Source organism: Stigmatopora nigra, chromosome 3 (genome assembly GCF_051989575.1).
Source record: "Stigmatopora nigra isolate UIUO_SnigA chromosome 3, RoL_Snig_1.1, whole genome shotgun sequence".
Lineage (NCBI taxonomy): Eukaryota > Metazoa > Chordata > Actinopteri > Syngnathiformes > Syngnathidae > Stigmatopora > Stigmatopora nigra.
In genome coordinates, this window is record NC_135510.1 from 18339971 (window position 1) to 18367610 (window position 27640).

The 27640-nt window shown below is 34.9% G+C and overlaps 1 protein-coding gene across 2 annotated transcripts; it reads left to right on the plus strand.

The window, feature by feature from the left end:
- Positions 1–643: 643 nt before the first annotated feature.
- On the plus strand, positions 644–27555 carry rhpn2 (rhophilin, Rho GTPase binding protein 2). Of its 2 annotated transcripts, none has more exons than XM_077713874.1 (14): positions 644–856; positions 7546–7661; positions 11412–11540; positions 17150–17225; positions 17432–17509; positions 18474–18598; positions 19125–19291; positions 20322–20666; positions 21354–21473; positions 21554–21748; positions 22694–22770; positions 23744–23890; positions 25196–25351; positions 26104–27555. In XM_077713874.1, exons 1-14 carry the CDS (start codon positions 791–793, stop codon positions 26347–26349), a joined length of 2043 nt encoding a protein of 680 aa, XP_077570000.1. In that variant the 5' UTR covers positions 644–790; the 3' UTR covers positions 26350–27555. The 2 variants fall into 2 exon arrangements, with proteins under 2 accessions (XP_077570000.1, XP_077570001.1); XM_077713875.1 differs by having other exon boundaries at positions 22694–22740.
- Positions 27556–27640: the final 85 nt, after the last annotated feature.

Below are 27640 nucleotides of genomic sequence, written 5' to 3' on the forward strand. Positions count from 1 at the left end.
TGCCGTGCCCTAACATCTAGTTATCAAAATTGAACTCAAGAAGGCGCTGTTTCTCATTTTAAGTCCCTTATTAAACTCTGTATATATCTTTAAATGTTTTTTTTTCCATATTTAAAATCCTGAATTTAAGCAGATTTGGATTAAAACTGCTTTGCAGTAAACTAAGTCTGCATTAAAAACGGAGAAAATGATAAAATGAAGGCCGTATGTTCAAACTTAAAACACGTTTCGTGCGGAAATGAGCTGTAATTGCTTTAAAAGTACTTTTATATGCATTGGGTTGAGTTTTTTTCTAAAGTGATATACAAAAAATCTAAATAATCGCTTTAAATCGTTAGTATCGAGATGGAGTCGAATTTTAATCCGTGTTTTGTGATACTAATCGATCATGTTTACATTTAGCCTTCAATTAATTTGACCTACTTCTTGTGGCGCATGCGCACAGTGGTTGTGAAGTGTAAAGGCGATTTAACTTTGAATTCAATACTTTACTTTATTATAACTCGATATCTTCCCAGTGGTTGTTTTTTGGGTTAAGAGCCGCTTGTTAAAATGACAAAAAAAGGTTCAAAATGTGTTGATGACGTCATGGTGACACTGTGGTTGGCAGTGGGCGGGGTTTAGAGACTGCGTGTGTTTGTGTGTGCGTGTGAGTGTGTGTATTTTTGAGAGACGAGTGTTACTCGCACACACTTGCTTTGAGGTGAGCGGAGACTCACCTGTTGAAAAAGCAGCGTTAGACTGCTTTTAAGATACATTTATCAAAGTTAGTCGTGTACATTTTAACAACATGACGGACGCTATTTTGCCCAACGGTCACAAGGACGGTCAAACAGACGGAAAGATCTTCAGAAAGGTGACTTTTTCGCACTCTTTACTTTCTTTTTTTTCAAACGGGAAACCAAATGCATTGTTGAGTTTCGACCTCGCGGCGTTTTGACGTGAGAAAACGCCGTTTTTTCGGTTAAAAACGCTTATTTAGTTGCAGGAAATTGCTTTTTACGTTAAAAGATTAAACGCTACATCGAGGTGTTGCGTTCACGGACCTAAAATGCCCATCGGGGATTTAAAATGTACGTTTTTTTAGACTTAAAAACAATAGTTACGTGTACATTTTAGCGAATTATTTTCTTTTTAAAGGTATTAAGAGAGGGAGGTAAGGAGGAGGAGGAAACAAAATGGTGGGTTTGATTAAAAACTAATTCGGTGTCAGCTACAGGTGTTTCTGTGTTGCACTGCTTCAAGAATAGAATGTGGGTGTTGGTGGGAATGGGGGTTGTTGTGTGGGTGTGGGTGTGTTTTTCTGACTGATAAAATGTGTGAAGGGAAAAGGGAAGTGGATGGAAATTCCAGTGAAAGTTTGGTGGTCATCATTCCCTAAAAGAATGGACAAATGTATGAATATGTAATGTGAAGGAAGGAAAACATTAATGTAGGTTTTCATTGGAGGAAGGATGTTAGGTTCATCAAAAATGTGACGGGAAGGAAAGGCTGTAAGATTTCAAAATAAGGGGGAAAGGCAACATTTAGTAGATAAATAAAACACTGGGCTGGACTTATTTTGTATGTGGTGAGTAGTTTTCAGGTTAAAATGATAAATTCTTAATTTTTAAGTTTTAACGTCATTTAAAAATTCTGATATAAATATTTGTGTCATTATTTTGAAATTTGTTGCTTTTAAAATGCTAAATTGTTTGGCTTCAACGTCATTTAAAATGTGATATAAATATTTGTTATTATTTTAAAAATCTTTGCTTTTAAAATGCTAAATTCTTAAGTTTCAACGTCATTTTAAATGTGATATAAATATTAAGGTCATTATTTTGAAAATTTGTGCTTTAGAAGTAACTTTTCTGTGATCATATTTTATAAACATTAAAAAATAGTTGATAATATCAAAACTGGGCAAAAAAGGAAAGACCTGCTTAATATTTTAATCAATTTTCCCTGTTTTATATCAGTTAATAAGTAGTTTGCCACGTTTTAATTAATTTCAAATGACTTTAATAGTGTTGTTTAATTTGAACGAGCCTTCCAAATTAAAAGCGTCTATTTTTGTCCTGGCTTGGATGACTGCATGGCCTCTGCGGTTTACACCCTCGTTGTCAAACGATTACACAAGACACTTGTGACCCACAAGCAAACACACTTAAATCCCCACCAATCAGTGGACAATGAATCAGGCTAATTAGGCAATACCATGCTAATTTTAGATTTCAAAATAAATGGATATATTTGGCTCTCATTGCTTTTCTTAGCAGTCCATTTTTAGAGCTGAGTAATAAAATTAATTCTAATTACATGACATAATTTTAGTCAACGATATTATGAGTATTATAACATTAGATATTATATATTAATATTAGAAATTTTAGAGAACATTTGATGATTTAAAAATTTAATTACACAATTTGACCACCTTGGATGGCGGGGGCGCTGTTGCAAAAATAAACGCTATTCCAAACCGAACAAAAATAATTCATTAATCTTTTTTCACTTGATTCTAATATCTTCTGATTAGTGCACATGTGTCAAAGTGCCGCCCCGGGGGCCAAATATGGACCTCCGCATCATTTTGTGTGGCCCGAGAAATTAATCATGAGTGCCGACTTTCTGTTTTAGGATCAAATTAAAATGAAGTGGATAGATGTATATTATATTTCCTCATTTTCCCCCTTTTAAATCAATAATTGTCATTTTTTAATCCATTTTTTCTGTTTTTAGTTAAAAAATAATTTTGTAAAATCTAAAAATGTATTTAAAAAAAGCTAAAATAAACATTGTTTTCGATCTATAAAAAACGGAATATTCAGGGCTTTTAATCCATTTATATACAAAAACATAAATATTATATCTAAAATGGTCCGGCCCACGTAAAATCAAGTTGACGTTAAAGCGGCCCGCCAATCAACCCAAGTCTGACACCACTTGGCTTAGTGGAAGAATTTTAAGTTGGCCCTGGAATCCAAAAAAACTGGACACCCTTGTTCTTGAGTGCAGGTGGTGGATTATTTTTCCATTTTTTTGCAGTGTTTTGCATGCGTCTGTTGTGACAAGTTCACTCCATCCCAACATTCCCCCTTTGTGTCTGTCAATCCCCCTCGGAACGCCGTCTGGATCCAGGCTCTCACGGCACTTCCTGTGTCTGCGCGAGAGTGGAGCCTGGCACCCCCCACTAACTCCTTTTAGCGCATGCTAGCCGTCGACATTGATGTTTTCATCCGGAGCCAGTGACCAAAATGATCTGATTTAGAGCCAAAATGGGTAAAACTAGATGGCTTTTACAAAAATGTCCTTAAAAATGAGTTGTACGCAGTTTGAAAATAACCAAAAAAAATTTAAAATATGGGGAAAACAATGTTTGAATTAATTAGCGTAGAGCTGGTGTCAAAGTGGCGGCACGGGGGCCAAATCTGGCCCGCAACATCATTTTGTGTGGTCCGGGAAAGTAAATTATGAATGCCGACTTTCTGTTTTAGGATCAAAATAAAATGAAAAATATAGATTTATATTAAATTTTCTGATTTCCCCTCTTTTTAAATCAATAATTGTCATTTTTTAATCATTTTTTTGTTTTTATTTCAAAAATCATTTGGTAAAATCTAAAAATATATACAAAAAAAGCTAAAATATACATTGTTTTAGATCTATAACAAACTTAATATTCAAGGATTTTAATCCAGTTCTTTTAATCCATTTATAAAAAATACATGCTAGGCTAGCTCAATGCTAAAATGCCCCTAGGTATGACTGTAATTGGTTGTTTGTGTCCTCCTACCCTGCGATTGGCCCAGCCACTGATTCAGGGTGTCCCTTTAAGTCAGCTGGGATGGCCTCCAGCACCCCCTGAGACCCTAGTGAAGATAAAGCAGTTCAGAAAATGAATGAACGGGAGTTTATTACATTTGAGGGATGGGGCATCATGCTAAAAAATAGCTGACTCATGGTTAATTCCAGGAGTGCAGTTTGAAAACATTAGCAAGAAACGACAACCATTTGGACATTGCGACCGTTCATTTCCTCGATGGATGAGCGGGGGGGGGGGGGGGGGTAGGCAAAAAGCGCGCCTCACTTTGAGGTTGGCCCGCGAGAACACGTGTTGTCAATTTGAGCTTGCGGCTGCCGTGCGGCGGGCGGCCAGCGGCCGTGACGTGGGCGCTGGGCTTTTTCGCCTCGCCATCTTTCCGAGGGGAACCGCAACGGCAGAGCTTGTAAATCATTCCCAGTGTGCAAAGGCCGAACGGATTGGGGTTTAAAGTTTGACCAGATATGTTTACAAAAGTCACTTTTCAAAAAGTAGGATTTTTGCTTATGTTAAACATAAGGAAAAGTAGGAGGAGCTTCGATTGTGTCAATGAAATGACACAATGTGTGTATTTTAGGTTTGATTGCAGATTGTTATAATGTCATTTTTATAATTTAGTATTCTTAAAAACAAATATATTATGTACATTAACATTTTAAATCCAGCTAAATATAATTTGGAAAGTTTTTATTCACTACAGTGTTTTATCTGTCTATACTTACATATATACTTTTTAATTTATTTATGTATTTATTTTGTATTTATTTATTTTTTTTAAATGTTTTTGTTGAGGACAGGGTCAAAGTAGGTCTCAGCCATATTTAAAAATAATAATAATAATTAATTTAGAAAAATATGTACGTAAATATATTTTTTAATTTTAATGTTATTTTTTATTTTATTTATTTGTTTATTTATGTATTTATTTTTAAAAATATTTTTTGCGAAAGACAGGGGCAAAGTAGGATCAGCCATATTTAAAAATAATAATAATAATTTAGAAAAATGTGTACATAAATATGTTTTAATTTTATTTTATGTTATTTTTTTATTGTATTTATTATATTATTTATTTATTTATTTTAAATATTTTTGCGAAGGACAGGGGCAGAGTAGGGTCAGCCATATTTTAAAAATATAAAATAAAAAAAAATTGAAAAATGTGTACTTAAATATATTTTTTTTATTTTATTTAATGTTATTTTTTATTTTATTTATTTAATTATATTTATTTTTAAAAAATATTTTTTGCGAAGGACAGGGTAAAAGTAGGGTCACCCATATTTTTAAAATAAATAAATTAATTAATTTAAAAAAATTATATATATTTACATTTTTATATTTTTATTTATTTAATATTATTATTTTTTGGAGGAAGACAAGAGAGTGGCTTCCGCTTTCAAATCTCAGCATGGATTTTCACATTTTTATGAACTTATAATAAAATTTAATAAAGAAACAAATTCCCCAGAAGAAAATCCGCAATGTCGTGAAACCGCGTTATTCGAGGGATTACTGTACTACGACTAGTTGCTTGGAAAATGTCCCCTGTAAGGGGTCCATCGACAGAAAACAAATTAATTAGGAACGCTTGGTGCTGTCCAATAGTCTCGGAGGGCAATAATGGCTCATTTTATCCTTTCATATAATGAGGCCAGTATGAATTCTCAGAATGATTGGACACTTCTGGCAAGGGACCCAAAGTGTTGCGCCCCAATTGTTTGGGAGAAAGCCCGCATTTTGTGAGCGTGCCAGCAGGGACGGACTGAGGGGTCCTGCTTTTTGAGTCATTAAAAAGAAATGAGACCCCCAAAAATCTTAGGCCACGACAAAATAATGTTAATGCAATTTTTTGTGTAAATAGAGCTGAATTTTATTGAATTTGTTGTACAATCCTCCAAAAACTTTGAACTAAACCCTTTAAAAAATGATCAAAGTGTCCCAATTGTCTCTGAAAGTATAAAAACACACAAAAATGATAAGAAAATGCTTTAATTTTGTATTTAAATGAACATTTTTAATCAAATGTAAGAAGGAAGCTAACGTTAGCATATGGATGCTAATCGAAACAACTTTAAATGAGTCATTCATAACAATTTGTATTGGTTTCAGTATATTTTTAATATAATATAATAGTGTAAATCCTGCAAATAAGGCAAAATTTATTTTTTTGAAAGGCATTTAAGTCTTTTAATGTACCATATTGAATTATTGTTATTATTTTTAATTACTTTGAACAAATATACAGGTATTTTTAATCAATGGTATTTTAACAGTATACAATTGAAACAGTAATTTGTACATTTGGATTAAATTATTAGCTTCTTAAAATATTTTAAAGACTTATTTATATGTTATGTTTAGGGTTTTCTCTAGAATCAAAATTCAAAATATACAATATTTTAAAGAAAATGTTAACATACTAAAAAGATTAATTCTAAACAACAATTTAAAAACTTTATTTAAACATGACCCAAGTTCATATTTGTCTTTAGTCATGACTGACCTTTTGTTTCCATGGTGACTGGGCAAAAAATAAAAACTCATAGTATTTTAAAAAAAATTCTGGAAAATAATATTTTGGGAATATTTTGTAAAAATCTTGTGTAATTTATTATTTAGAATTTTTTAAATTATTTTTTTGTATTTTTTTCTTCTTCTTATTATTTTTAATTTCATTTTAAATGACTCCTTTTGGAATGTGCTTCCTATCTGAATAACACACCTCCAGAACACCAAAAAAAATGGAACACTATGATATTTCCTGGCCCCTCCCACAGAGTACCGACGGCGCCGTGATGTCACCCAAACATCACGTTTGGCGTTAATGGTTAATAAGATGGAGGGAAAAGGTTCTTCTCGGGCTGTGTTCCCAGTCCAATCACATGACTTTCCGTTTTTTCAAAGGCAGGAAGGATATTGCAGGTGCTTCTGGGGAAATCCTTAAAATACCACAGGATACAAACGTCTCTCTCTGTCCAGCTGTATTTTTCTTGCGTGGCAAAATGTGGGTGTTCCCCTCCAAAAGGTCCTTCAAATGACTTTACAGACACACTTTTTTTTCAGTTTCATACATTTATTGGTGGACTTTCAACCAATGTAAAATTTAGATTTTTAATTCAAACAGCACGTTGGGGAAGTGGTTCACAAATCCGCCTCGCAGTTCTGTAATCGCGGGTTTGATTCCGGTTGGTTTTGACCTTCTTGTGTAGAGTTTTTATTTTTTCCAGACATTTCGGTTTCCTCGCTAAAAACATGCTTGCTAGGTTTGTTGAACACTGAACAAAATGGTGTCTAAAATATGGTTGGCGGGCCAGAAGTGGACCGCTAGTTGTTGGAACTGGTCCATGGGGGTGTTCTGCCTGAGTTTGTAGCTCATTAGCTTTTATTAGCTGGGAGTCAAAATTATCTATTTAATGGCAGCCAATGAGGTAACAAGAAATTGCAAAATGGCGGGTAATTAACTTTTTAGTTCAAAAATAAATTGGTCTGTAAAAAAATGGGTAGTATGGTCACCCCTATTATAGCTACTTTTTGTGAGTTTCAGCGTGAATTTTCACATTTTTATGGACTTTAAACAAAAATAATCACTAATAAATAGCAAAAAAAATGCTAAAAAAAAGTCAATTTGTGATAAGTGAAGTCGTGATAATTGAGGGAATACTGCATTTCGAATTTTGTTTTTTTGTGTGTTTTTTTTGTGTTGTTTTTTGTTGACTTTTAACATTTTTTTTGTGCAGGGTTGCAACCCGTTTGCCCAAACCGGCCGCAGCAAGCTACAAAACAAGCGAGCTAATTTGAACCAGCAGATTATCAAACAAATGCGGATGCGAGCAGGAGCGGAAAACCTTCTCAGGTAACAGCTACATTAACACTACCATTTTTGCACATAGTGGCTTTAGTGTTTATCGGAATCTGCCTGCGTTCCTAAATAATGACAACTTCTAAAAAGACTATAAAAACGGGTTGAAAAGCGGATTCCAGGTATCAACACTAGCCAACAAGCACATACCTCGTTAACAAAGAAACTATTGTAGATATGAAGAAGGCAGCTCAACCCCATACTACACTTGTACTTTTAATTCCAAGACTCATGATGACTGAGACATATTCAATGTAGAAGACAGGTGTCAAAGTGGCGGTCTGCGGTCCAAATCTGGCCCGCCGCGTCTTTTTTTGAGGCCCAGGAAAGGAAATCATTTTCTGTTTTAGGATCAAAATCAAATGAAAATTATAGATGTATAGGGAATATTTCTTTTTTAAATCAAAAATTGAATTCTTTTTAAAATCCAAACAAATATTTATTTTCTTTTTGTTGTTTTTAGATTTAAAAGTATTTTTAAAATTCCCACTAACTGAATTTTTAGGGTCTTTGATCCAGTTCTTTTATTCTGATTTTGGAAAAAAAATCCTACATATATTTAATTAATATAGCATCTATGACCGTGAAATTTCCCAAATACAGGATGAATAATCTAATCTAATCTCCAAAATATATCTAACCCCTAAAACATATATCTAATCCCTAAAATATATCTGACATGTATCTAATCTATAAAACATATCTAAAATACATCTAATCTTTAAATTATATCTAAAATATATCTAATCCCTAAAATATATCTTAAACATATTTAATCCCTAAAATACATCTAAAATATATCTCATGTAAAATATATCTAATATCTAAAATATATCTAATATCTAAAACATAGCTAATATCTAAAATATAATATCTAAAATATATCCAAAATATACGTAATATCTAAAATGTATCTAATATCTAAAATATATCCAAAATATATATATAATATCTAAATCATATCTCATATCTTAAATGTATCTAATATCCTAAATATATCCGAAATATCCCCGAAATATCCCCGAAATATCTCCGAAATACACCCAAAATACACCCAAAATACACCCAAAATACACCCAAAATACACCCAGAATACACCCAGAATACACCCAGAATACACCCAGAATACACCCAGAATACACCCAGAATACACCCAGAATACACCCAGAATACACCCAGAATACACCCAGAATACACCCAGAATACACCCAGAATACACCCAGAATACACCCAGAATACACCCAGAATACACCCAGAATACACCCAAAATACACCCAAAATACACCCAAAATACACCCAAAATACACCCAAAATACACCCAAAATACACCCAAAATACACCCAAAATACACCCAAAATACACCCAAAATACATCCAAAATATTTTCCAAAATATCTCCAAAATATCTCCAAAATAATTTTTAAATATATCTATTTAAATAAGAAAATAAAAGGTAAAAAGCATGATAGATTTAAAATACATGGTGACATAGTGTATTGTGTGCTCTGTGATGTGTCGAAACCAGGCCATTGAGGTGTTATTATTGTCATTGCCACTCTTTGTGTCTCTTTGTGTGCGTTTCGATGAGTCGTCGGGTTGGACCGGTTTGTCTTGCTCCTTATCTTACATAAGGACAAAAAAAAGAAAAGCCTGTCCTGTGTTTTGTCTCGCCGCTCGGTGATTTGTCTCCACATTCAGCAATTGTTATCTTCTGCTTGGACATTTTGTTAATGTCACTGTTCTTTTTATGGCTGCTTATTATCGAGTTTGGGTTTGTTAACTAGTAACCTGAATATAAAAAGTGGTCTTTAGGCCTCTTTTAACACTTTTTTTGACTATTGAAACAAAAAAATAGCCTTATAAAGACCTTTTAAAACTCAATTCCAGCCTAACAATCACAACAAGCGCCATTTTTAGCGAAACCAGGTGACGAAACCACCGTCCCTGATTGACGACGTCCAAGTGGGAAGACGTCCTCCCTCCCTTTTAGAAGGAAAGTCCGATAACGGCGATAGAGTCCGTCTTATCACCGCCGTGCACAGCACGCACCCAAAGGGCGTACCAGTGCTGCAACCTTATCTCGTTTGTACAGACGGGCTTCTGATTTAGAATTTGTGCGAATGGGAGGTCCACCATCGCACAACTCTGGGATTTCTAGTACGGCGGTGCACGTGTCGAAAAAATAAAAGCATTTGATTCTGTATGCGTGGTACGAATGAGATACAAAGTCAGGCAGAACACACCCCGTGAAATGGATAGAACCAACGCTAGTGGGCCGCTTCCAGTGGTCAACATAGATAAGTAGTTAAAATTAAATTAATACTCAACATAGATAGATAGTCAAAATTAAATAAATGGTCAACATAGATGAGTCAACAATAAATAAGTGGTCAACATAGATAAGTGGTCCAAATTAAATAAATGATCAACATAGATAAGTAGTCAACATAAATTAGTAGTCAACATAAATTAGTAGTCAACATAGATAAGTAGTTAACATGAAATAAGTGGTCAAAATTAAATAAGTGGTCAAAATTAAATAAGTGGTCAAAATTAAATAAGTGGTCCACATAGATAAATAGTCCACGTAGATAAGTAGTCCACGTAGAAAAGTAGTCCACGTAGAAAAGTAGTCCACGTAGAAAAGTAGTCCACGTAGAAAAGTAGTCCACGTAGAAAAGTAGTCCACGTAGAAAAGTAGTCCACGTAGAAAAGTAGTCCACGTAGAAAAGTAGTCCACGTAGAAAAGTAGTCCACGTAGAAAAGTAGTCCACGTAGAAAAGTAGTCCACATGGATAAGTAGTCCACGTAGAATAGTCCACATGGATAAGTAGTCCACATGGATAAGTAGTCCACATGGATAAGTAGTCCACATGGATAAGTAGTCCACATGGATAAGTAGTCCACATGGATAAGTAGTCCACATGGATAAGTAGTCCACATGGATAAGTAGTCCACATGGATAAGTAGTCCACATGGATAAGTAGTCCACATGGATAAGTAGTCCACATGGATAAGTAGTCAGCATATATATGTAGTCCACATAGAGAAAGAGTCCACATAGAGAAATAGTCCACATAGAGAAATAGTCCACATAGAGAAATAGTCCACATAGAGAAGTAGTTTACATAGAGAAGTAGTCCACATAGAGAAGTGGTCCACATAGAGAAGTGGTCCACATAGAGAATTGGTCCACAACATAAATAAGTAGTCCACATAGATATGTAGTCCACATAGATATGTAGTCCACATAGATATGTAGTCCACATAGATATGTAGTCCACATAGATATGTAGTCCACATAGATATGTAGTCCACATAGATATGTAGTCCACATAGATATGTAGTCCACATAGATATGTAGTCCACATAGATATGTAGTCCACATAGATATGTAGTCCACATAGATTAAATAAGTGACATTAAATAAGTGGTCCAAATTAAATAAGTGGCCAACATAGATAAGTAGCCAACATAGATAAGTATTTAAAATTAAATATGTAGTCAACAAAGATATGTAGTCAAAATTCAATAAGTGGTCACATGAATAAGTACGTACATAAGTGTCTCTAGTGGTTGTCAGCCTATGGAGTTTTAGTGCAATTCAAGATTCAGTCTGGATCGGGTCCTCTTGGACAAGATTGTATCTGTATGTCTAAAAAGCGGCGGTAGCGTGACGCAGGCGCGCGCGCGGTCTGGCCTCGCTACACCATGTAATAACAAGGTGGATGTTGGCTTGTTGCAGGGCCACGTCCAACAACAAGGTGAAGGAGATGGTCATGCTGGAGCTCAGCTACGTCAACTCCAACCTGCAACTCCTCATGGGCCAGCTGGAAGGACTCAACAGCTCCGTGGAGGTCTACCAGAGCAGCCAGTGAGTACTCGTCTCTGTCGGCACGTACGCGCCAGTCGCCCACGTTTACACGCCCGCTTCCCGTCATTAGGGGAAAAACATCTGCCGCCGCTCGCGGGGAGGAGGACCGCTTATTACTCCTCTGTAGCGCTGCCCCCAGTGGTCATTTAAACACACGACCGCAACCCACAGGGTCGATAGCAAGTCAGCGTAACTGTTTCTAGCTTATTGCATTTACTCGAATGTTAGCCTCGTCCTTAAAATGGCCTTAAAATTGTTGAATTTTATAATTTCTCGCATATAAGCCGCCCCCTGATTCAAAATTTTTACATTTTAATTTCATTAATTACCCTCAATTGCCTTAAAATTATCAAATTTTGAAATTTCTCACATATAAGCCGCCCCTTATTCACAATTTTCACATTTTAATTTCATTATTTACCCTCAATTGCCTTAAAGTCGTTTAATTTTGCAATTTCTCGTGTATAAGCCGCCCCCTGATTCACAATTTTCACATTTTAATTTCATTAATTACCCTCAATTGCCTTAAAATCGTTTAATTTTAAACTTTTTTTGCTTATAAGCTGCCCACTGATTCACAATTTTCACTTTTTAATTTATTTAATTACCCTCAATTACCTTAAAATTGTCAAATTTTGAAATTTCTCACATATAAGCCTCCCCTGATTCACAATTTTCACATTCTCGCCTAATTAGCCGGCCTTATTTACCCTCAATTCCCTTAAAATCATTGAATTTTGCAATTTCTCGCATAAAAGCCACCCCCTGATTTTATGGGAGAGTACAAAAGTATTTTATTTTGAAAAGAAAATCATCACACATGGTATTTCTATTTCTAAAATGATTTCTAGATGTCCAATTTTCACTAATATCGACTCCTCTTTATAAGATTATGATTTTTTTTGAATGACCAACATATAAAAAAGCTTACTCATCAATAACACCTTGCGCAAATATCAACAATTACTACCACACAAGTAGTACAACTTAATTAAAACATTCCAATTGACTGACTCATGTTCTTTTACTCATTATTATAACCGGATGCATTTTTCGACAAATATTACAATAATGCGAGTCAGTCAATTATTTGCAAATATTTTGTTTTGAAAGTTTTTTTTTTCCGATGACTAACTCGCACTATGGAACAAAAAAAAATACAAAAGTCATAGCAGAACATTTACCTGTTCGACAACATTTAAAGTCAAACTCGGGTATTCCACGTTAGCCGTTAGCCGTTAGCATGCTCACCAGAAACTGGTTTATTTCTCTTTCCATACAATCTGGAACGCCATTTTTTTACCATCACCCATCTGGCTAAAGTATTAACTTCATAAGCCAACCGGAGAGAGACAATAATGTGGTTTTTGCGGATTCTTGAGTTGTGAGGTCGATGTAACATACCCGCACACCCGCACACCCGCACATGTGGAACATTAAAAGCACTTTTTTAAAGCTTTTCAGAAGCCTGGCACATAAAAAAACGACTAATGGGGGCTACTAAGGAGGCCAAGTCATGTTTATAAAGTCATCTTTTAATCTGTTTGACATAATAGTGGAAATAGTTCAATCCAGATTGCAGTTTTTTAGTTAACTCTTTCAATGACGATGAAAATTATAGTCGTGTTTTTCGTCATTCTGCTGTTTTTTAAAATGAGTTTGTACTCTGTATAAGAAGGCGGTTGATTGGCTTGATGGACATGTTTTTGTGAAAGCAGCACGTTTGGGTTTAGAGGGTTTCAAGAGGTTTTCAAGTGGTTCCCAAGTGGTTCAGAAGTGGAGTCACGTGATGCATGTAAACTCGTAAAAAGCCGTTGTCGTTAAGGGAAAAATACTCCAAAGGCTCCTTGATGATCTGTGATGCTCTTTATTTTGTAAAGCTGCCGCCATTTTGTTCATTTTATGCAATGCTTCTCTTTAAAAGGGTCGCGAGGGGGTGCTGGAGTGTATCCCAGGAATGTGACACCCTGAATTCTGTGGCTAATATAAGGAAACAAAGCATAATATATCGTACCTAGATGCAATTTAGCATACTATTGGTGTAGCATGTATGTGGGTTAGGGTGTTTTAAATACAAAATGGTTAGGGTCAGGGTGTGTTTAAATACAAAGTGGTTATGGTTAGGGTTAGGGGTTAGGGTGTGTTTAAATACAAAATGGTTAGGGTAAGGGTTTGGGTTAGGGTTAGGGGTTAGTGTGTTTTAAATACAAAAGGGTTAGGGTGTGTTTAAATACAAATTGGTTAGGGTTAGGGTGTTTTAAATACAAAAGGGTTAGGGTTAGGTTTAGGGTTAGGGTGTGTTTAAATACAAAATGGTTAGGGTTTGGGTTATGGTGTGTTTAAATACAAAATGGTAGGGTTGGGGTTGGGGTAAGGGTGTGTTTAAATACAAAATGTTAAGGGTTAGGGTTTGGGTTAGGGTTGGGGTTAGGGTGTGTTTAAATACAAAATGGTTAGGGTTATGGTTTGGGTTTGGGTTATGGTTAGGGTTAAGGTCAGGGGTTAGGGTGTTTTAAACACAAAAGGGTTAGGTTGTTTTAAATACAAAAGGGTTAGGGGTAAAGATGTGGCTTTAACCTGGAGTACCCAGAGAAAAAACATGCAAGCCTGGGGTAGACTATGCAAACTCCTCAAAGTGAGGACTGACCTGGGTTCGCACCCTCAACCCCACAACTGTGAGTCTGTCGCGTTTTAAACAAGACATCTGAGCGTGTTTTTATTTCAAATCTAGAAAAAAACTGTCTTAAAGGGGCAGTGTACCTAAAAAAATGGGTTCTATTTTTTTAAATTTTTTATTATCTACTTTTATTCAGCAATTTGTCCTTCACTCATGCTTTCTGCTGAGAAATAAATACCGGAAATTCTAGCTGTGTGCAGAACGGGCTGCCAATTTCCAAACCGGAAAATCCAGACATGCCACATTTTACCCTCGAACTCTGCTACCTGTCGCTAAAAATAGCACGCCGAGGGTTCCCTCGGGACCAAAGCTTTAAGATGTTAAACATCCGTCGTTCAAAATAACTTTACTCGTCGTCGTCCCGATTTGACGGAAAACGACGATGTCAAAAGTGATCGTAAGTGATGAAATACGAGCTCGATACTCTGTGGAACAAAAACAAAAAGTTCTTTGTGATTTTCCCAGAGAATGTGGATGAATAGTGGCCCCTGTACCCAAGGCTTGTATCTCGGTCTGACCGGATTCAGCTGGTTTTCCAGTGAACTCACCTGTGTGGACAAATCTCACGGGAAACTGAAGTTGACTTGTTACAGTTGGATTGTTTCACTGATTAACTGAAATGTAAAAACAGAAAAAAAATAGTCTTTTTTTTAAACTTTTTTAATGTTTATTAGGGTTCACATAGTAGACGCAAGTTCCTTTCGCGTCTGTTTTGTGTCTTAAACACTTCCATTTTTTAGGGGGAGTTAATCTTTAAAAGTTGTTGTGAGCTAATGAGGCAGTGGGAGTCAAACATATGGTTCACGGACCAGAAGTGGCCCGGAAATGGGTCTGAAGCGGCCGGCGTTTTTGAAAAAAAAATTTTTTTTACTGTACATACGGAATCAAATACTTTTTTTGTTTTGTTTTGTTTTACATGGGTGTCGTGATAGTAAAGGTTTTTACAAGGTTTTTTCATTGTTGTTTTCACACTCGTATTCATTTGTCAATCAAAATGCTGACCTCAATGGCAGTCAATGAGTTCACAAGAAACCTTAAAATGCCTCAAAACTAACAAGAAATCACTCAAAAATCAGCAGAAACCAACAAAACAACTAGAATAATCCCATAAAGTCCTTATAAATCGTTAAAAAATGATCCTAAATGTACAGAAAGTCAGCTTTAAGTACCTTAAAGTGACACCAAATCAACATATTCACCACATTGGATGTCTAATTTTTTAAACATTTTTATTAGATTAGATAACTTTATTCATCCGATATTCGGAAAATTTCATCATCACAGTAGCAAGAGGGTGAGAATACAGACACAGAAAAACACAACATAAACATAAATAAATAGAAAATAAATACATTTAGACCCAAAATAAACTCCCTAATGAGATGTCATCGGACCTCGAACTGGGTTTGACACCCGGCTCATTAACCAAAACCTCCTGGGATTCCCAAGACTGAGCCGTGATCCTTTCCAGCGCAGAACCAGTATCGGCTCTTTGTCAGCTTTCTGTGGTCCACCTTTGCTATCAAGCTTAGCCTGTTTTCCATCTGTCAGCAGCTTCCTGGGGTGTCCAAACTATTGCCTGACTGCCTTGAGGTTTATTTTTTCCCAACTGATCCAGTACAGGCAGTTTAACTTCTACTTTTGGAACAACAGATGGGTTAAAAAGTAGTGTTATTCCTTGTCAGTTAGACTGAAAACCTGATTGAACCAGTTTGGAAACACCCTTAAAAGCTAATCAACAGTCATTGCAAACATCTGTTTTGATTTTAGTAGGGTCCAAAACACCTTGTGAAGTTTTGTTTACATGCCTGTAACGCTTTAAAAAAAAGGAAAAAGAAAAACCCTCCCTTGACTTTTTAAATCCAAACACCTTCTGTTGCCGTGGCGACACCATCTGGCTAATCCCTATGTGCGTCTGCTCTCGGGATTGATTGAAAATGGCAACTTTCACATTTACTTGGAATTCTAATTGGGGTTTACTCGTATCTCAAATCATTTTTTTTTCTATAGCAATGAAGTAAATGCTAATTAATTGGTGCCCACCCTCTGGAAAAAACACAAAAAAGAGGATATTAAAATGGAAAAACATACTTTATTGGGTCTAATTCACCACCTATTCACAAAGTAACAAATAGCTATCTAGTGGTTATGATCTATCTCAAATTCCTCTTATGTTGGGGCACTCATATGTCAAGGTATTACTGTACTGACATTCAGTTATGTAATTAACTCGCAACTAGTGCCTCATTAATTTGAAAAAAATTACATAGTCGGATATTTAATACAAGCTAATACAGTTATACCTCTACTTACAAAATTAATTGGTTCCAGTACTTTTTTCGTAACTATTTTGTAAGTAGAGGTGTACTTTATATGTAAATTCTCTAATTTTTTCCACAGCCCTCACACAACCCTTTAAAATAGGTTTAAGTGTCCTAAATTTGCTTGAAAGATACAAAAAATGAGAAAAAAATATAAGGAAATGTTTTATTAATGTCTTAAAATAAATAAAGCATTTGTAAATTAGCTCTGCGCCGCTAAAATATCGACCTCCGTGGCCATAATAGATGTACTACCCAAGTTTTTCCACAAGAAGCCAGCTAGAGCCCATTCTACATGGGTCAAAAGCCGTCTACTTAGTAGTACATTTTAGTCTTTTACGTGTGCCCTATGTGTGTCTATGTGAAAATATGTGCAACGTTGCATTTGTATAGTTTTTAATTCAAAATTAAATAAGGGATAAGGAAATACATTTACTTTTTGGGGGATTTTGTAACTTGGATAAAATTTCGTAACCCTGAAACTTTCTTTCGTAAGTAGAGGTATGACTGTACTCTCCTGTAAAAAGGCTTTCAATTAGTTTCTGTCTGCAACTGTTTTGTTTATTTTATTGTCTTTATTTTCATTGTTTTTGTTTGTTTTTCCTCTTTAGAGAAATTTCCAACATCCCGTTAATCGCGTTGGGTCTGAAGGAGACAAAAGAAGTTGACTTTTCTTCTCCTTTTAAGGTAAAATACACTCGTCCAGACATTATTTTGACCTAAATTGTCTTATGCTAATGCTAATGTAGCATTGCTATCTCAAACAATGTCGGGAGTGTCAACAACACACCTTTGTTTTGTTTGGTTCAACGTGGGAATTGCACCGTTGGTCATGTAATGCACCAAATATTGATCTTATTTTGGTTACTAATATTTTGTCATGTTTCCAACAGGCTTACATCAGTTCGCATTACAACGAGAATGGCGCCAGCTACGAAGATGAGCTCGCCGACTTGATGGACTTGCGGCAGGTAGGATTATCTGATGTTTATTTTAATATATATATTTTTTTAATTTCATTTCATTTTTTTATTGTCATTATAGTATAATGAGATTCAAAGCGTCACCATGGAGTGCAAAAATAACAACAACAAACAGACAAATAAGCAATAAGTCATGAATAATAAATAAGTAGACAATATAGGTAGTTAACACATAAATAAGTACAGTAATCTCTCAGGTATTGTGTCATAAGTAGGCAAAACTTGAATAAGTAGGGACATGCACAAATAACAACAACAAACAGACAAATAATCCATAAACAAGTAATGGATAATAAATAAGTAGTCAACATAAGTAGTCAAAACATAAATAAGTACAGTAATCCCTCAATTATCGCGTCTTCGCTTATCGCGAATTCACTATGATTTTTTTTCCCCGCTATCAATTATTATTATTTTTTTTTTAAGTTCATAAAAAATGTGAAAATTTATGCTGCAACTCTTAAGCGTAAGCTACTCTTGCTAATAAGACAGCATTAATAAGAAAATAAACAAAAACTTTTAGAGGTGACACTACTTTGTAATTTTTCAATTATCATGGCCATGTTGTCTGCTCTACATTTAACCGCGGTATTCAAGATTTTACTGTAGAAAAGTGCACAAATAACAACAACCAACAAATGAACAGATAAATAATCAATGCATTATAATAATTGATAAATGAATAGTAGTCAACATTGAATAAGTGGTCACATAAATAATTAGGTACAAAAAAAGTGACTAAAGTGGTTAGCAGTAAGTCTTGATTAAGTCATCCTAGGTCCAGAACTCGGGTTGACTATGGCGACGGTTCTTGAAACTGTTCTTGGGTCTGTTTGTCTTGGCTGTTATGGTCCTGCATTGTCTTTCTTTGTCCTTCCTAGGCACCGGGATTCGTATATGGTGGTCTGGGATTCGATCTGTCGGATTAATAATCCATTTTATTCATTTGCAGTCCTGCAGGACGCCAAGTCGTAGCGAGGCTGGCGTGGAGCTTCTCGCAAAGTACTTCAACCATCTACCACTCGTCGAGAGTCGATTCTTCTCAGCTGCGCATCACAGTGGCATTTTCTTCACTTGGTACGTTCAAATACCGTATTCAAGAACCGTATTTTCACGACTATAATGAATGACATTTTTCCCATATATAAGGCGCACTGCATTATAAGGCGCACTGTCTATTTTGGAGAAAATAAGTGCGCCTTATAGTCGTAAAAATTTGGTAATTGCTATTGACTTCCAGGTATGAAGCACTCACTACACAGTCACCTCTAGAGCCAGCCATTTTGGATTTTTTTGTATAAAATCTTGCAGTGGGGGAGGAGCTATATGATGGAAGATTTCTCAAACTAAGATGGCATCTGCTTTTTTAACAGTATTGTTTCAGTTCAGGCGTTTGTGTTTTTTTAATATCCGACAGTGGTGGTTTTTCGTTTTTGGTTTTCTGTTTTCTCCATATATAAGGCGCACTGGATTATAAGGCGCATTGTCTATTTTGGAGAAAATTTAAGACTTTCAAGTGCGCCTTGTAGTCGTTAAAATACAGTAATTTATTTTGATTATATTTTTCAATTTTATTCATTGACTTTTCCATTTTCAACCTCAGGTACGATTCCTTTACCGGCGTACCAGTTTGCCAGCAAAACTTGTCCTTGGAGAAAGCCAGCATCCTCTTCAATGTAGCCGCCCTTTACTCACAAATCGCCACCCGCAGTGACCGGCAGACGTCGAGTGGCTTGAGGAACGCCATTTCGGCATTCCAGACGGCAGCAGGTATGGAAAAAAATATGTCAGTAGATGAACAGGGGGAAAAAATAGGCAAAAACTTTTCCAGAGAACCGGACCGTTTACATGGGGGTGAAGGCAGGAATATTAGGAAACTCCCAAGAGTGGATATCATGTTGTCGCTTTGTAAATATTTAGGAAAGGTGGCGCTTAAGTAAAGCTGACTTCAGGTATTTTCTCGCATATAAGCCCTATTTGTAACAAAACAAATGTGACTTAATCAAGGCTTATATGTGCAAAAAAGTAGTCGACATTAGTCAAAACCTAAATATGTACAGAAGTGCACAAATAACAACAACAAATAAACAGACAAATAATTAATAAGTGATAAATAATAAGTAGTCAATATAAGTAGTCAATATAAGTAAGTAGTCAATATAAGTAGTCAATATAAGTAAGTAGTCAATATAAGTAAGTAGTCAATATAAGTAAGTAGTCAATATAAGTAAGTAGTCAATATAAGTAAGTAGTCAATATAAGTAAGTAGTCAATATAAGTAAGTAGTCAATATAAGTAAGTAGTCAATATAAGTAAGTAGTCAATATAAGTAAGTAGTCAATATAAGTAAGTAGTCAATATAAGTAAGTAGTCAATATAAGTAAGTAGTCAATATAAGTAAGTAGTCAATATAAGTAAGTAGTCTACATAAGTAAGTAGTCTACATAAGTAAGTAGTCTACATAAGTAAGTAGTCTACATAAGTAAGTAGTCTACATAAGTAAGTAGTCTACATAAGTAAGTAGTCTACATAAGTAAGTAGTCTACATAAGTAAGTAGTCTACATAAGTAAGTAGTCTACATAAGTAAGTAGTCTACATAAGTAAGTAGTCTACATAAGTAAGTAGTCTACATAAGTAAGTAGTCTACATAAGTAAGTAGTCTACATAAGTAAGTAGTCTACATAAGTAAGTAGTCTACATAAGTAAGTAGTCTACATAAGTAAGTAGTCTACATAAGTAAGTAGTCTACATAAGTAGTCAACATAAGTAAGTACAATAACGACTGGATTGGTCACTCAGGCATCGTGAACCACCTGAAGGAGACTTTCACGCACACGCCCAGCTACGACATGAGCCCCGCCATGCTAGCCATGCTAATCCGCATGATGCTAGCGCAGGCCCAGGAGTGCCTGTTCGAGCAGCTGGCCCTCCCCGGGGTCCGCAACGAGTTCCTGAGCCTTCTCCGGATGGCGCAGGAGGCGGCCAAAGTGTCGGAAATCTACGACCACGTCCACCAGTCCATGATCCAGACGCCGGTTAAAGACAACGTGCCTTTCTTCTGGTCCACCATGTCTCAAGTCAAGACCAATCACTACCGATCCATGGCGCATTATTTTTTGGCCTTGGCCTTGTTGGACCATCAAGGTAAGTCCATGTTTTTTTGTTGTTTCTTGGTTTATTCGTCACTAAGATACTTTTTCTTTCTCTCTTTGTCGGTAGATTTTGTATAGTATTTTTTTTGGTAGATTTTGTATAGTATTTTTTTGGGTAGATTTTTTTGGTAGATTTATTTTTTTCATTGATTTTTCTTTTTTGTTGATATTTCTTTTTAGTAGACTTTTTGTAGATGTTTTTTGTGGAGTTTTTGTAGATTTTTTTTGTTGATTTATTTTTTTCATTGATTTTTTTTTCGTTGTTTTTTTTTGTAGATTCTTTTTGTAGATGTGCTTGTAGATTTTTTTGTAGATTTTTTTTCATTGATTTTTCTTTTTCGTTGTTTTTTTTGTTGATTTTTCTTTTTCGTAGATTTTTCTTTTTCGCTGATTTTTCTTTTTTCTTAGATTTTTTTTCTTTGGTGGTTTAAAGACACAAAAAAGTTTGATAGTGCAGACAAGTAGCTGGATTTGGTCGATTTATGAAATTTATGGTATTTTTTTCCGACAGCTTGTTGTATTCTTTTTGGTTTTTCTAGGCTACACTTATATCAGAAAAACTTGAATACCCATTTAGCCAGTTGTTATCCACTTACCACATCGTTTCTAATAAAAAATTACCCTCCTAAAAATGCCATTATACTCCGAAAAATACGCCTGTCTTACCGTCTGTGTCCAGTCAGTCCAAGCGATGACGAGGACCAGCATGAAAAGACTTTGTCCCAAGTTTACGACCGCCTTCCTGACGGATGTTCGCCTCTGGACGTTTTGAAAAAGCCGGCCGAGAGAGAGCGAATCGGTGGGTTGGCCTTTCGTCGTTAGGCCGTAGTTTGACGCTCCCAATCCAAAGTAAAGGAATATTTTGGTGTCCCTTGACAGGAAAAGCCCACATCCGCCGAGCCATCGCTGGCCATGAGGAGGCGCTGAGGATCTACTCCTTGTGCCATCACCTTAATAAGCTGGAGATGTTGCAAGACATCCTAAAAGCCAGCCATCAGCGTTCTTTGCGCAAGGCCGGCGACAACCAGACGGACGAGGAGTTCACCGACTACCTGGAGGCGCCCGACATTATCTGTGAGTGCACTTTTGTGCTATTTTTTTTGGTGTTGTTCGTTTACGAGGCAAATTTTGACATTCCCGATCATTATTGGCCACAGGGGGAGTCCTCGAGTTTCAATTCTACACCGGCAAAGTCGGATTTTACTGTTTTAGTAGAAAGTTGCGGCAAAATTCAAAGTAAAATACAGTGATACCTCTACTTACGAATGTTTTTTTTCGTAATTTGAAAATTTTCGTAAGTAGAGGTGTACTTTATATGTAAATTCTCTATTTGGTTCTACGGTCCTCACATAACTGCCAATTAAACCCTTTAAAATAGGTTAAAGTGTCCCATTTTGTATGAAAAATGTGAGGAAACACACAAAAATGAGAAAAAAATATAAGGAAATGATTTATTAATGTTTTAAAATAAATAAAGTATATGAAAATATGCCCTTAGCCACTGAAATATTTCCCTCTGTGGCTGTTATAGGTGTAATACCCATGTTTGTCCGCCAGGAGCCCGTTCTACATGGGCTGAATGCCGTCCACTTTGTAGTACATTTTAGACTTTTACGTGTGCCCCATGTGTGTGTGTGTGAAAATATGTGCTATTTTGAATTTGTAAGTTTTTAATCGCTTAATAAGCGGAATTTGTAAATAAAATAATGGATAAGGAAATGCATTTACTTTTTGGGGGGTTTTATAATCTTTTTAATATCTCGAGGCACTCATTTGCATATAAAAAAAATTGTAACCTGAAACTTTTGCAACTAGAGGCATTCATAAGTAGAGGTATGACTGTAGAAGTACTTTATAAGTAAAACTTAGATGCAGTATTCTCTATTTGTGATAAAATGAAGTAAAAAAACATCATAACTCGAGGACTCCCTTTATATTAATTAATAATAACTCTTAAAATGTGTCAGTTGTTATTCATTTGCAATTATTATTATTATTATTTATTATCATTTTTTTCAGCAAAAACTGAGCATCAAGCAGAGATGGAATTTCCCAGCGCCTTAAAGGTGAAAGTCACAGACTTTTTCCGGAGGCTGGTATGTGGGTTACTAATCTTTTACTCACAATGTTATTTTTATGCCTTTAAAAAATGTGGGTGTTTTTATATGGGTATTTATTCGGGTTGTGGTCATCTAACACTAATGGTGGAAGAAATGGTTGTTGGTTCTGATTATTGACAACTGCTATTATTTGGAATAGAAAGTATATCAAAACTATACTTTGTTTTCCTCTAAATAGCAATTTATGTAATTTTTGATGTTTTTAATTCCTTCAAAAACTTCATTTCAATGTGATTGAGTCCAAATGGAATGTTCCATTTGCGCGGGGGTGCCGTAGCCCCGTCTCAGAAGTTCCAATTCAACGAAAAACAAACTTTAATTCAATTTAAATATCATTATATCATCATAAACTACCATACAAAGCAGTAATTCAAGTCCAAAATGTGTATAATCCAAAAAATATGATCCAAATTCATGCAATACTAAAATCTCCAAAGTTCTATTTTACTTAGATTCATGTTTTTTAACATTTTAGTCCGTCTCCAATGACCCTTGTGAGGATAAACGGTCAGGAAAACCAACGAATGTTCTATTCTTTGTTTGTCCCACTTTAATCCAAAGAGTGTGTCATCCCTTCAAGAAAAGAATGCATTCATCAAACAGAGATTTTCCCATCAGATAAATACCAAAAAAGAATGCTTTAATAAGGCTTCCATTCTTTTTGGATAAAAAAAAAAAAAACAGGATTACCGTATTTTCTGGCATATAAGCCGCATTTGGAACACAAAAAAATGGTGACTGAATCAATGGTACGGCTTATATGCGCACTAATTAGACTTGAGATGCAGAAAATGCGGATGATACAGCGGCTTATACGAGGGAAATTATCAAATACAGCGATTTTAAGGATGGGGCTTATACGCAGAGGCGGCAAATATGCGAAAAAATACGGTATTTACATTATTTATTCTGTTTTAATGATTGTGGTGTCCAATGTGTGTCCGTTCAGGGTCCTCTTTCGGTGTTCTCCGCCAAGCAGCGTTGGACGCCGCCTCGGACGGTGCGTCTCCGTACGGAGGACAGAGATCTGGGCTTCACCCTGAAGGGGGACGCGCCGGTCCAGGTGGTCTCGCTGGATCCTCTTAGCCCTGTTGCTGTGAGTACAAAAACTTTCATTCAAAATCACTATATCTGTATATGTATATATATACCAATATACATATATATCTATATATCTATCGATATGTATATATTTTTATATATCTATATTATCTATATATATATATATATATATATATATATATATATATATATATATATATATATATATATATATATATATATATATATATATATATATATATATATATATATATATATATATATATATATATATATATATATATATATATATCCATATATCTATATATATATATATATATATATCCATATATCTATATATATATATATATATATATATATATAGATATATCCATATCTATCTACATATCTACATATCTATACATCTATATATCTATGTACATCTATACATATGTATATACTTTTATACACTTTTATACACTTTTGTACACTTTTGTACACTTTTGTACACTTTTGTACACATTTGTACACATTTGTACACATTTGTACACATTTGTACACATTTGTACACATTTATACACATTTGTACACATTTGTACACATTTGTACACATTTGTACACATTTGTACACATTTGTACACATTTGTACACATTTGTACACATTTGTACACATTTGTACACATTTGTACACATTTGTACACATTTGTACACATTTGTACACATTTGTACACATTTGTACACATTTGTACACATTTGTACACATTTGTACACATTTGTACACATTTGTACACATTTGTACACATTTGTACACATTTGTACACATTTGTACACATTTGTACACATTTGTACACATTTGTACACATTTGTACACATTTGTACACATGTGTACACATGTGTACACATGTGTACACATGTGTACACATGTGTACACATGTGTACACATGTGTACACATGTGTACACATGTGTACACATGTGTACACATGTGTACACATGTGTACACATGTATACACATGTATACACATGTATACACATGTATACACATGTATACACATGTATACACATGTATACACATGTATACACATGTATACACATGTATACACATGTATACACATGTATACACATGTATACACATGTATACACATGTATACACATGTATACATCTACACACATATATAAATATGCAATTTATTTATTTACTTACCTATTTAGAGAGATGATTCATACGGAATTGAGAACAATAATAAGATGTCAGAAAGAACTCGGTTGACTTTTGACAGGTGTTTGTTTGTCCAAATGAAAGTAGGTGAAGCGGACCTGGTGTGTAAATATTGACTCGGGTACATTTTTGCTCGGCGACAGGCCGACGGGCTCAAAGAGGGCGACTACATTGTTGCCGTGGGCGAGGTGGAATGCAAGTGGATGGCCGTGGGCCAAGTCATGAAACTCCTCAAAGACGTCGAAGAGCAGGGCGTGGACATTACCGTCGTTAGCGTGCTGGACGCTAACCCCACCATGGTGAGGCCACATTTATAGTTTTTCTCTCAAAACGCCATTGCAAAGTTATTGGGTTTTTTTTGCTACCAATAAAGCGAATATTTTTTTTCCAATTCGATATTTTTTGAGAGATGTATGACTACTTTTGTTGTACGTGTTGTTCTAAAGTGAAAATCAATGCAATATTTTGAAAATAAAATAACAGGTAAGGAAATATATTTACTTTTTGGGGGATTTTGTAACTTGGATTTTTTGTTGTATCTTGAGTCACTCATTTGCAAAATTTGTAACCTGAATATTTCATACCTAGAAGCATTCATAAGTAGAAGTATGACTGTGTAAGTATAACTTTATTTTAATTAATACATTTCAACATGTAAAAAATATTTTTCTATTTGCCACATTTAAAGTACAACAAAGTTATTATACTTATATAATACTTATACAGTCATACCTCTACTTATGAATGCTTCTAGGTACAACATTTTCAGGTTTTTCATACACAAATGAGTAACTAAAAACATTTTTTTACATACAAAATACAATTTACAAATCCCCCAGAAAGTATCTGTTATTTTATTTTGAAAATATTATCACGATACCTAAATTCTCACTTTACTACTTAGGCTCTCATTTGAAGGACTAAGTCAAAATGTTATACACAATAACTCAAAAATTACAATTAGAATAAGTGTATTTTTTGGCCATGTCAAAAATCCCCAAAAACTTGAACCTAAAACATTTTTTAATACATTTACTTGGCCGTTTAACAGCCGACCAAGAGCGCCACCTTCTGCGGCAACCTTCCCAAGACTTACTCCATGATCTGCCTGGCCTACGATGGCGACGACAAAAACGGCAAATCGCGCAAAATCAGCAAAAAATCCTCCTTCCTCAGCTGGGGGCTTAAAAACAAGATGAAAAGCGCCAGTACAGTCAGCCTTCCGACCGCCGAACAGTCGTGGAACAAACCTTGCCCGACATTTCCCAGCTCCTACAAAGACGCCACCCACTTTTGAATACACAGGTACCCTGAAAAAACCCACAAAAAACACAAAACACACCCACACACTTAACCGAATGAAAAAAAACCCATAAAAATGCTAATTTTATAAGGAAAATTTGACTTTTTTAGCCAAAACTACGTCATGTGAGTATATATATTTTTCAGTGGAAATCATATTTCATAAAAGTTGACATTACAAGAGGGAAGGAAGTTGCATTTATGCGTTTTTGGGGAAAAATATATTTTTTTAGGGTCATTATTGTTTTTTCTCCGGTAAATATGCTATAAAAAATGATGTTAAATTAATTTGCAAAAAAGGGTAATCACAAAAGACTAAAGTTGAATTAATTTAATTTTTTTTACAAATTTTCTAACATAACGGTGACACGCGTCCAATCCATTTGGACTGGGAGAAGTGGCAGGATCATTAAAAACACCTAAATACCTAAAAATGTTTGATTTTCCCCAAAATTTCGATTAATTCTGATTTTTTTGCAATAATAACAAAAATATGATTTAATACTTGCCTTGCACATACCACTAAAATGCCTGTACATATTCTTTTTCCGCTGTAAAAAGTAAATGGAGTGATTAAAAACATTCCAAAAAAGAAATATATATATCAATAGCACGTCCATTATAATAAGGATAAAGTATCTAATTAACATAATATAATTAATTATATGAATGTAGATTCAGACTGACCATGTCACCTTAATTTAATTAATCATGGAAAGACTGCGGCCTTATTTTTTTTGCTGACACTTTTTACAGTGTTGGCCGGATTTCTTTTTGTCTACAAAGTAGATTGTTATCCATGTTTGATAATCAAATTACTATTATTTATGTCATATAAACAATCTACTTGGTTCCGTTAGGTTGTGTTGTAGTATGTGAATTTAAAAAAAATACAAAAAAAAACCTTTTTGCACGTTGGTTTTCTTGAAGGAATGTATTTTTCTCTCTTTTTGTGTATGTTTGTATGCATGTACAAAGGTCTCGGTGCCATGTTGTTTTTAAAAGTGCTCATTATGATTATTCATATTTTTTTGTCTTTCTGAGATTTATGCATTTACACCCAGGTGGGATATTGCAAACAAGAAAAAGCAGTGTTCCATTTTTTTGTTGTATTAGTCATTCTATGTGTGGCCTAAATACTTCTTTGAATTTTATTGTGTAGAGTCTAATCTTAATAAAATCGAAAGGGACAAAAACATAATTTTGGAATGTTTATTTCAATTTGCTCTTTAAAATATCATTTTTTCTTCTTGTACACCGCTTTCTACAGCAACTAATGAATGTAT